The sequence below is a fragment of the Scylla paramamosain genome, chromosome 42 (assembly GCF_035594125.1).
Source record: "Scylla paramamosain isolate STU-SP2022 chromosome 42, ASM3559412v1, whole genome shotgun sequence".
Lineage (NCBI taxonomy): Eukaryota > Metazoa > Arthropoda > Malacostraca > Decapoda > Portunidae > Scylla > Scylla paramamosain.
Window position 1 is genome coordinate 2038296 of NC_087192.1, and position 12493 is coordinate 2050788.

At 41.5% G+C, this 12493-nt stretch overlaps 1 protein-coding gene across 2 annotated transcripts in view; it reads left to right on the forward strand.

The window, feature by feature from the left end:
* Positions 1-11804, forward strand: part of LOC135093220 (A disintegrin and metalloproteinase with thrombospondin motifs 16-like) — a 27516-nt gene extending 15712 nt beyond the window's left edge. For both annotated transcript variants that reach the window (XM_063992207.1, XM_063992206.1), the window contains exons 11-12: positions 8238-8330; positions 10026-11804. In XM_063992207.1, coding sequence (XP_063848277.1) covers positions 8238-8330; positions 10026-11177 — 1245 coding nt within the window. In that variant the 3' untranslated portion in view covers positions 11178-11804. The remainder of the gene's footprint in view (positions 1-8237; positions 8331-10025) is intronic.
* Positions 11805-12493: the final 689 nt, after the last annotated feature.

Consider the following 12493-nt stretch of genomic DNA (forward strand, 5'->3'; position numbering starts at 1 on the left):
GTCGTCCTGACGGTGCAGACTTTCAGGTGCTACTGTTGCTAGCATTACTGTTGTCACCATAAGTCACGTGCGGCATCAAAGATGAGTCAGTCACGAGGATCATTATCTAAAAGGAGGAGAGGCAAAATAGCGTAAGGAAAAGAAAAGTAAAAGAAAAGGAGTAATTATATAAAAATAATAATAATAATTTAAAAGCGCAAATTAACAAACTCAACATTAAAGAAGAATGATTGTCCGACCACCAGAAGTGCATATAAAAATCGTCCAGAAAATACAAATGTAAGAGTTTATCTAAAATATAAATAAGTGAAAAAATAAAACACGGACCACAGAAAGAAAGTGATCCTGAGGAGGTATTTTGCTGATTTTCCCTGGAATGACTACTGCTTCTGTGTCAGAGACCCGTCTTTGTGTGCCGAGTGCATAACAGAGGTGAGAGTGTCTGGCATGGAGGAGTACGTTCCTCACTCTTTCTCTCAACTTAAACCTTCCAAACCTTGGTTGAACACAGCTTGTTCTCGTGCTATACATGATAGAGAGGTGGCCCATAAAGGGTACTTGAGCCTTCCATCACCTGAATCTCATGTGCTTTATAATTCTGTCCAGTATCATGCCAAGTCTGCTCTCCAACTACCCAAAAAACTCCTTCATTAATAGAAGTGTCAAAATCTTTCAAGATCTAACTCCTCTCGTGACTTCTGGCGCCTAGCCAGAAACATCTCCAATAACTTTGCTTCTTCATCTTTCCCTCCTTTATTTCAACCTGATGGCACCACTGCCATCTCACATATTTCTTCTTCATATTTTCTTCGCTCAAACCTTTGCTAAAAACCCTACCTTGGATGATTCAGGGCTTGTTCCTTTCTCTTCTCCACCCTCTGAATACTTCATGCTACCCATTAAAATCCTTCTCAGTGATGTTTTCCATGCCCTCACTGGCCTAAGTCCTCAGAAGGCTTATGGACCTGATGGAGTCCCTTCTATTGCTCTCTCAAACTGTGCCTCCATGCTTGCACTTTTTTTTTTTTTATGTAGGAGGGACACCAGCCAAAGGGCAATAAAAAAAAAAAAAAGCCCACTGAGATGCCCGTCCCCGAATAGGCTTCGAAGCGGTAGTAAAAAATTGAAGGATAAGTATCTTGAAACCTCCCTCTTGAAGGAATTCAAGTCATAGGAAGGTGGAAATAGATAATCAGGCAGGGAGTTCCAGAGTTTAATAGAGAAAGGGATGAATGACTGAGAATACTGGTTAACTCTTGCATTAGAGAAGTGGACAGAATAGGGGTGAGAGAAAAAAGAAAGTCTTGTGTAGCCAGGCCGAGGGACGGGGGAGGCATGCAGTTAGCAAGATCAGAAGAGCAGTTAGCATGAAAGTAGCAGTAGAAGATAACTAGAGATGCAACATTGCAGCGATGAGAAAGAGGCTGAAGACAGTCAGTTAGGGGAGAGGCGTTGATGAGACGAGAAGCTTTTGATTCCACCCTGTCTAGAAGAGCAGTATGAGTGGAACCCCCCAGACATGTAAAGCATACTCCGTACATGGACGGATAAGGCCCTTGTACAGAGTCAGCAGCTGCAAGGGTGAGAAAAACTGGCGGAGACGTCTCAGAACACCTAACTTCATAGAAGCTGTTTTAGCTAGAGATGAGATGTGAAGTTTCTAGTTTAGATTATAAGAAAAGGACAGACCGAGGATGTTCAGTGTAGAAGAGGGGGACAGTTGAGTGTCACTGAAGAAGAGGGGATAGTTGTCTGGAAGGTTGTGTCGAGTTAATAGATGGAGGAATTGAGTTTTTGAGACAATGAACAATACCAATTTGCCCTGCCCCAATCAAAAATTTTAGAGAGATCAGAAGTCAGGCGTTCTGTGGCTTCCCTGCGTGAACTGCTTACTTCCTGAAGGGTTAGACGTCTCTGGAAAGACGTGGAAAAGTGCAGAGTAGTATCATCAGTGTAGGAGTGGAAAGGACAAGAATTTTGGTTTAGAAGATCATTGATGAATAATAGGAAAAGAGTGGGTGACAGGACAGAACCCTGAGGAACACCACTGTTAATAGATTTAGGAGAAGAACAGTTGCCGTCTACCACAGCAGCAATAGAACGGTCAGAAAGGAAACTTGAGATGAAGTTTCAGAGAGAAGGATAGAAGCCGTAGGAGGGTAGTTTGGAAATCAAAGCTTTGTGCCAAACTCTATCAAAAGCTTTTGATATGTCTAAGGCAACAGCAGTAATTTCACCAAAATCTCTAAAAGAGGATGACCAATACTCAGTAAGGAAAGCCAGAAGTTCACCAATAGAGCAACCTTGACGGAAAGCATACTGGCGATCAGATAGAAGGTTTTGAAGTGATAGATGTTTAAGAGTCTTCCTGTTGAGGATAGATTCAAAAATTTTAGATAGGCAGAAAATTAAAGCAATAGGACGGTAGTCTGAGGGATTAGAACGGTCACCCTTTTTAGGAACAGGCTGAATGTAGGCAAACTTCCAGCAAGAAGGACAGGTAAGCTGAAAGAGTTGCCAAGTCAAACTCTTTCAACTCTGTCTATCAACATCTAGCTTTCCTTCTTGTTGGAAGTTTGTCTACATTCAGCCTTTTCCTAAAAAGAGTGACCGTTCTAATCCTTCAGACTACCGTCCTGTTGCTTTAATTTCCTGCTTATCTAATTTTTTTTTCAATCCATCCTCAACAGGAAGATTCTTAAAAATCTATCACTTTACAACCTTCTATCTGTTCGCAAGGATGAGTTTCGTCGAGGCCTTCTAGCTTTCCTTACTGAGCCTTCGTCATCCTCTTCTAAAGATTTTGGTAAAACTTTTGCTGTTGCCTTAGACATATCAAAAGCTTTTGATAGAGTCTAGCACAAAGTTTTGATTTCCAAATTATCCTCCTACGGCTTCCATCCTTCTCTCTGTAACTTCATCTCAAGTTTCCTTTATGACCGTTCTATTGCTGCTGTGGTAGACGGTCACTGTTCTTCTCCTAAATCTATTAACAGTGGTGTTCCTCAGGGTTCTGTCCTTTCACCCACATTCTTGTTATTATTCATCAATGATCTTCTAAACCAAACAACTTATCCTATCCACTCTTACGTTGATGCTACCACCCTGCACTTTTCCACGCCGTTTCGTATACGTCCAATCCTTCAGGAAGTAAACAGTTCACGCAGAGAAGCCAAAGAATGCCTGAGTTCTGATCTCTCTGAAATTTATAATTGGTGCAGAGCAATAATCTAAACTGGAAACTTCACATCTCATCTCTGGCTAAAACAGCTTCTATGAAGTTAGGTGTTCTGAGTCTTCTCCGCCAGTCTTTCTCATCCCCCCACCCCCCCATACCCAGCTGCTAGCTCTGTACAAAGGCCTCATCTGTCCATGTATGGAGTATCCTTGGGGGATTTCCACTCATACCGCTCTTCTAGACAGGGTGGAATCAAAAGCTTTTAGTCTCATCAACTCCTCTCCTCTAACTGACTGTCTTCAACCTCTCTCTCATCGCCTCAATGTTGCATCTTAAGCTGTCTTCTCCCGTTATTTTCATGCTAACCGCTCTTCTGATCTTGCTAACTGCATGCCTCCCCTCCTCCCCCCGGCCTCGATGCACAACACTTTCTTCTTTTTCTCACCCCTATTCTATCCACTTTTCTAATGCAAAAGTTAACCTGTATTCTCAGTCATTCATCACTTTCTCGGTAAGCTCTGGAGCTCCCCGCCTGCTTCTATATTTCCACCTTCCTATGACTTGAACTCTTTCAAGAGAGAGAGGTTTCAAGACTCTATTCCATTATTTGATTATTCTATTTGGAATTCTCTATGGGACCTGGCATTAAGTGAGCCTCTTTTTATATACAGTCTTTTGTTGCCCTTGGCCAGTGGCCTTCTTGCATTAAAAAAAAAAATAAACTCGCATAATTGAGTATTGTGGCAGGGGCGGCGGCGGTGGCGGCGGCGGCTGCAGCCCTCCCTTCTCTTCACTAAAATCGCGTCATTGTGTATGGCGTAGGCGGCGGTTGCAACCCGCCCTTTTCACTAGATTAGCATTCCTGTGGGTGACGAGCTGGCGGCACATCCCCGCACAAGGCTACAGAGTATGACTTGGAGGCAAACTGACTCCTTAGACGCGATTCACGTTATAATATTGCACACTAGCGGCGACCTAATGTCACCACTACTTATGGACATCCATTGTAACAGTTATTGTTTTTGTTGTTTGTTAGCTTTTTTTTTTTTTCCTATATATTTTCAAGGTCACTGAGGGCGGAGGATTCTTATTGACATCTATATTTACATGCATTGATCATTTTCCTTTCTATCTTCTTTATCTTTTATTTATTTTATCTGTTCATTTTTATTTGATTTTTTTTATTTATTTTTTTTTTTTTTATATTTTGAAGTCCAGTCAGGGCAGAGGTTATACTTTAGACATCTACGTCATTCATATCTATATCAAAATGATATTTTTTTTTTTTGCTATCTTTTTGTGTGTATTTTCCATTTCTTTTGTCTATTTTCTCTTTATTTTTGTCTTGTTTTCACTTTTTTTTTCATTTTTTTTGTTTTTTTTTTATTTTACTTCATGATTTATTATTATTATTATTATTATTATTATTATCATTATTATTATTATTATCTTACTTTCTATTTTTCTATTTCTATTTTGTTTTTTACACTTTTTCATTATTTCCTTTTTATTTTTTTTACTTTTATTTCTTTTTTTTACTTTTTTTTTCTCTTCTCTCTCTCTTTCTCTGTTGCGTACTTTGAAAGGCAGTGCGGACAGAGGCAGGAGGGAGAGGTGGGCGGCGTGCACTCTCAGGCTGCGTGAGTGGAAGGCAGAGGCTCACGGAAAAGGTGTGCGGCGCGCAGTCCAGTGTAGCGTGGGTAGAAAGCAAACTTGTAATGTTCCCTGCCCAGCCTGAAGGTGATGGAAGAGTCAATGTAGTCCATCACAGCCGATAACGGGTAGAACAGTCCTCTTCCACACGTGAAGTCGTCGGTTTTACGCAGTGGTTTTGACACCACGTCCAGCACTGCGCCCGTGCCGTGTCCAAAGTGCAGGAAGACTTGTGGCGGCGGCTCCATACACTTGCCCGTCAGGCGCGTCACGTTCTCCTGGCCGGTCTTTGACACACGAAGGATCACTGAGGAGCCTGTGTCCACCAGCACCGTCAGCGGCTCATCGCTGTCCAGTGTTCGTAGACCGAAAGTGTACACTTTCCCTAGGCCCCATGGAGGTCTCCGCCGCAGACGTTCAGGGTGACGCAGAAACAGGCTGCCGCTGCCGTCGGGATGGAACTCCTGCAGTATCTCGGCTTCGTGCAGGCGGTTCATGGACAGAATTAGGATGTCAACGGGGTAGCGATCCTCCATCTCCTTTGGAAACACCTTTACGGGCGTGTTGACCTCCACGCCGCCCCTCAGGGTGATCACCACCTCTGCCAGCGTGATCACGTCCAAGCTCACGTTTCCGAAGTACGTTTTGAACCCTCTCCTCTCCTTTTTCTCACCGCCCGTGACAAGACCCATTCTTTCTGCCAGTGACATCATCATAACAGAGGCAGCGGCGCCGGAGTCGAGGCAAACAGTACAAGGGTGGCCGCGCACGGTCCCCTCCACCAGGTTTCCCATCTCAATATCAATACGACAGTACTCGCTCACGTCCCTTTTCTCCCCACTGACTCTCTCGGCCTTCACCTCCAGCCACAGCATGTCCTCGACGCCCTCCCCCGTCCACTTCTTGACCTGGCACCCTTGCTGCGTCGAGTTCTTGGTCCTCCGCTTCTTGGCTTGCCTCTCGTGTTCCTTCGAATCCTCCGTCTTCCTCTTCTTGGCCTGTCTCTCGTGCTGCGTCGAGTCCTTGGTCCTCCGCTTCTTGGCCTTCCTTTCTTGTTCCTTCGAATCCTCCGTCTTCCTCTTCTTGGCCTGCCTCTCGTGGTCTTCCATATCCTCCGTCTTCCTCTTCTTGGCCTGCCTCTCGTGGTCTTCCATATCCTCTGTCTTCCTCTTCTTGCTTTGCCTCTCGTATTCTTCGATATCCTCAGTTTTCCTCTTCTTTACGCAGACAATGGGACGTTCACGATACTCTGTGTTCCTTTTTCTCTTCGTATCTTTTCCATCCTTCCTTTCCCTCTGTTTTCCGTGTTTCTTATCCTCTTTCCCTTCATCCACTTTCCTCTTGTTGGTGCGATCTTTAACCTCTTCAAAGCCTTCAGTTTCCTTCCTCTTCTTATGGCTGCTGCAGCCTTCCATGCTCTCCAGCCTCCTCTTCTTGCTGTGTTCCTTAGCCTCTTCCTTCCTCTCCGTGTTCCCCTTCTCGTCGCGTGTCTCGTCGTCGTGCATTGCTTGATGGTTCCTTTTCTTTGTGGTAGATCTCGTAGTACACAGTGTTGAATCAAAATATTCACTTGAAAAGCCAGCCATGGCACAACCTTACCCCTAACCTTTGTCTCCAGCAGCTACAGCCACACCCCGTTTTGGATCCCTCCTGCAGCTTGGAGCTACGGTACTGCGGCGCCCACCAGGTGCACCAATCAAAGATCTCGATTTTAGACTGACTCTTTAGCCGACCAGATACAAGAATGACACACTATACAGAATTACGATTATTTTTCATTGGCTGGTTCTCATTGGCGCCTCTTCCATTAATGATACTGAATCTTTGCTGAAGCAACACTGCTGTCGTAAAGAATCCCTTCAAAACCATACTTACGATGCATCTATATGATGTAGTGTATTTGTTTTTTAGGTATTCATTTCTATCAGTCACTTATCTGTATTGCCTAACTCTATCTATCTGTATATCAGCACCTGTGCACTAATATTGCAGTAACATTCCATTCCATAACGGTCTGACAGCCATTTAGAGCCGTTGAGAGCCTCGCTACTAATCATTCACACCGCATTATTAATGTGTAGTTTGGGTTAGCTGGAATTACTTCCATTTCCATATTGTCGTGTCACTTGACCAAAGAGAGTAATTCTAGTCCAGCGTTTACACAGCCAAGAGAAGAGCAGAAGGCATGATATCCTTACGTGCATCGGTGAGGAAGCCGGAAGATCAAGCACAAGCATTCATCAACCTCAGTTTATTATTACTTTTATATATATATATATATATATATATATATATATATATATATATATATATATATATATATATATATATATATATATATATATATATATATATATATATATATATATATATATATATATATATATAAGCAGTGTCAAAGTCGAACTATTCCGAGTGCCAATTATGCACGTGGTGGTGGTCTTGAGGGCCATTAGTGATTCATAATTATATTCCAGCAAGAGTGAAACGTACGATTATTTTTGCCTGTCATTCTGATTTACCAAGAATATAATATTTAGTTTTGTTTGATCTTTCACATATAAAATTTGTCTTGCGTAATTAACACAACACAACGTTGCTTTTCACAAAGCCGCATCACACCACACGTCACAGCCACCCAGCAGCACAACTCATATCACACCCACACTCGCCACACAGTTACTTCACACCACACACCACAACTAGCCACACAAGTACCACATCACACTCAGTCACACCACACGAAACCATGCCACACTCAGCGACACCACAAACAGCATCACACCAGCTACATCACAAAAAAACATCTTACCCTACACACTATGACACACACAACACCCAACCACACCTCACCACACATAGCGTCCAGCCACACCAGGGACACAAAGCCACAATCATGCCACACAGCTCCAGCCACATAGCAGTCCATACCACACCCTACCACTCAACACTCCACATCACTCCCAGCCACACCACATACCACACAGGAGCGTCACGGGAGCCTCACAACCAACCGTATCATAGACCTAACACACCAAACCACGTCACACCAAACCACATAACAACTTATATGACACAACCATACTAAAAAAAAATAAAAAATAAAAAATCCTACTCAACCACGTACCAACATCTATGACAGCCATTCAAAAAAATAAGAAAATAAATAAAATAAAATAAAATAGCACTGCCCTCAAGTGACAACAGCCTAAGCAGTTCAGTAGTTTAATAGTATCGAGTTGAAAAATCACTCGTCACCTCGCGGGTCACTTAAACGAGCATCCCGCGGGGAATGAGTGTGACACCTTTCTTAGTGGAATGAATAGGTTATATATCAAGGAAAATTCTGTCTTATATCGTGATACGTGTATGTAACCCCACTTGACCTTCACTCATTGACCTGCAGAACGTGTGTCAGGAGATCTGGTGCTACAAGGGACTGAAGCTAAGGAGTCCCGGCGTATCTCCCCTAGATGGCACCACCTGTGGGCGTAACAAGGTGAGTTTCCTCCTTGGTTTCCTCCACTCACAACCCAAGTCACAACTACAACTTTCTCTTTGTCCTCGCCTCATCCACATTCCTGACGCTTCACAGTTGTCACGTTTTCCATCTCCTATCCCTTGCCTCATTACCTTCGTCCCATCAATATCACGTATCACCCAGTTAATATCACCTATTTCCGGTTTATTGTCTCATACCTATCTCCCATTCCTAAGTTCCATTCCTTCATCTTTTAATTCCAACTTCTTTTATTCTCCATCTCCTTTTCTTCCCTTCATCTCCCGTCTCCTTTACTTATTAACTATCCCTTACATGTCATCTTCAGTACCCTATACTACCCCCTTCCCTAATCCTCACCAGTTCCCTCTCCATGTCTCACTCCCTATTCCTCTTTCCTCCTCACACCTCATCCTCTCCCTCCTCTTACCCACAGTCACTCATGCACCTTCTAATTTCTGTATCATCACCTCATTGACACCTTTACTTCGCATGCTATATATAAATCTCTTCACCCACATCTAGTTTACTTGCACTCATTTTTTTCCATAAGGTTAGTCTTCGTGTCCCTTGCCAGTATCTTCTTTCACTTCCCTATGGTGTTTGAAATTAATTTGTATCTCATTTGCACTTCCTTTACCTTCCTTTACTCATTTGCATTTCCTGTACCTTGTTTTCAGCTCCTATCTAATTCCCTTCCGTAGTATTCTTCAAACACTTACGTTTTATAACTTTATTTTTCATCCTTCGCTTTTCACACTAACTTCTTTCACCACTGAATCAACTTATTTCAACATTTTACTTAGCATTTTTTTTTTCTTGTCATAACCTGAAGACTCACCTTACGTAACCTTGATTTAGTAGATCCCTCCTGGCCCCTCCAGCGATGCTCTCGTGATCCAGTTGTTGTGGCTCATTCAGAAGAGTCAGTTAACCCATGCATTCATCGCGTCCTCAGCCTTATTACCATACGTCATTAGTACGGTCTTAAGTGCAAGTGCAATACAGAATAGTCCTCTTTCTTACGCTTGCACTTAAGAATTATTTGTTATTCAAGAAAGTTTGTACGTACATGGATATACATAGAGTTGACATTTATTATAAAGGTTTAGATTATACACTGTAACATGGCATAATCATCTTCATCACGCTTGTGTTTTTAAGACCTATCAACCCTCAAACTGTTAAGACTGTCCCTTGTTAATATTCAGAACACAATAATGTTTGCAGAGGCAAACAGAATAAGAGAATGGAAGGCTAATGCTGTCTTTCCTACGCTCCAGAAGCTGTTTGCGAGAATTTGCTACTAAAATCAATATAAAATTCGTTTAAGCAGTTGGAGATGATTAAGAAAAAAAAGTTAATAAGCAGAAATAGGGTTAACTCTATGCTTAAGACTGTACTAATGACATAAGACATAAGAATAAGCCCGTATTCAGAAAAGCCTTTCTCTCTCACCACGACTATTTTCAGATGCCGCAGAGATAAATAGGCGGATGCTCAATATTGTTTTCCCTTATAATAATTTGGTAATCATGTTAATCTGTCACTAGAACCTTAAAAACACACCTAAAAACCTGTGTAGCTTCATGTAGAGCCTTTTGAAATAGTGGAGGTACGGTGCAGTGTTTCAGAATACGGTCCATTAAGGCACACGTTATCAGGTGCACAATTAATGAAGTGCAATATCCGCAGGTGTGCATCAAAGGACGCTGTCAATCTACTGGAGCTGCGAAGAATCGGCAGTACAGAACCAACAAGAAAAAACAGTCAGGAGGAAGGAGAAAAAAGAAAATGATGAAGAAAATAGTGAAGAAACTAATGAAGAAGGAAAAGAAAAAGATCCGTCCAAGTAACGAGGAGAAAGATGAAGTATTGGAAGAAGTGGAGGGCCAGAATGATGAAGGACGAGAAAATGAAATAGGAAATGCAAGGAAGGATGAAAATGACGATGACACGAGTGAGGAAAAAACTGAAGAGAAGATTCAAACCTCAAGTAAATATATCAAGTTGCTGGAGAAGATGCTGAAGGAAGCGAAGAAATCTATGAACAGAACCAAGAAGACTAAGGAGAAAAACAACGCAAAGTGTGAAGGGAAAGCAAAACAGGAGGATGAAATCATGGAAATAACTAATAACAAAACTCGAGAAACCGACATAAATGACCAAGGAGATCTAAGACACGACAAAGATGAGAAGAAACAAGCGAAAAACAAGAAGCTTAAACAGATGATCAAACAACAGGTGAAGAAGCATTTAAACTCCGTAAATAGACGAGGGAAAGAAAAAGCTCCTCCTAGAATCAGAAAGATCGAATCGCCGACCCAGATTATTATCAAAGAGAGACTGAAGTACGTCAAAGATAAAGGGTGGAAGGTGAATGTTCTGAAAATAAAGAAGAAGAAGCTGGCAAACAGAAGAGTCAAAGTGAAAGATTACACAATAACGTGCAACGGATCACAGTCAAAATGTAGAATAACAACTAAACAAGCCCGAAAAAAGAACAGAGTAAGGCAACAACGACCAAATATACCGAATAGAAAGGTTACCAGGAAAATACAAAATAAACGTCTGCCTCTAAACGCGTCAAAGAAAACGAAGGTCAGACTTGGGAAAGAGAAAACCACTCCAGTAAGCACAAGGAAGACTGCACTAGCGAGGGAGCAGTGTCAGCCACGGAAAATCAAATACGTCAGCGGAAAGGGATGGCTGGTCAAAGTATCTCACGACTGCTTCAAATTGCATGAAAGGAAAAAAGGAAGAAATGACGTAATGCGTTTAGTCAAAGATAAGCAATTCCCCACGAAGGAAAACTATAGTGGTTTTAGTGAAGGTAAAGAAAACTAAATAATATGAAAAAGACAAGAAAAAATGTTTGATACGTTAAGGAAAACTAAGAAAAAAAAATACCAAAGAAAGAATAGGTCCCTTCATTTATTTGTTGTTAATGGAAAGTCATTATCTAAATTAAATACCTCATAAATAAATAAAAACACGACAAAATAATGCATTCATCAAACGAAACCATCTATTTACGGCTAAAGTTACACAAAACTTCATATAAAAATAGCAATGTGGTCTGCCCACAATCTTTAATCTACTACTTTCCTTCAATTTCCTTTCTTTTACTTCTTCTGTCCAAACTCTTCAATATTCTCAATCTTTCTACAAGCAAAACAAAAGCAAAACGGCTTAAGTTGTTTGACTGATTAGCCAATAGGCATATAAAGATGTTTATGAAATCTGCCTTCATACAGTACGTTCTATTTACTCTCGTTTCCCCGCCGTCAGTGCACCGTAGTCTTTCAGTGGTATCCTAACTGTGAGATGGTGTCCGTGGCAGCGAGAGCGATATCTGCTCCTTTACCACTGTTCTCGGATACGTGGCTTGGTTTTAGCGTGCGTGACACTAGAGCACCACAATGGGAGACGCTAACACACAAGACTGATAAGCAGCACGAGGCGAAATGTTTGGTAAGTTTTCGGTAACCCGCATCCCGCCACGTGCTGCCTCCCGCCTTATTTCTCTGGTGAGTTGTGTTCATCATTATTTTGCATTCTGTTCTGGTGTGTTTATCTTTATTTTTCTCTTTTTTTTGTTTTTTTCTTTCTTCAACTTATTTTTGCGGTGAGATTTGATTTGTTTGTCGTTAGTGTGCTTTTTTTATTTTTCTATTTTTCTGTTGTTGAGCTGATTAGTTTGCCTTCATTTTATTTCTGTGTTGTTGTGTTCATTAGTTTGTTTGTTTGTTTGTATATCTCTGATGAATGTTGTGTTCACTATAACTTGCATTCATTATACTTCTCAGACTTATGATGTGTTTATCATTAATACGCCTTTGTTTTATTTGTGGTGAATGTTAGTGTGTTTGTCATTGATTTACCCTCACTTACTGTAACAAATCTGTATTACTGGAAAGGAGGATGTGAGGAAGTATTCGGAAAGCTAGTCTGGCGAATGGAACGGTAAGCAAATTAATTGAAAACAAATCTAAAGTTGGTAAAGAAGATTGTTTCGTTCAGCAGAGTAATGCGAGCGTAATTCTGTAAATTTAACTTCCTAACTGCCACGTAACGAGCTCATAACAACTTTGAAACAATTTTATAGCCATCCAATACATGATGAACTTTCGCAGTCACCACTTGAGAATCTCCTAGCAACA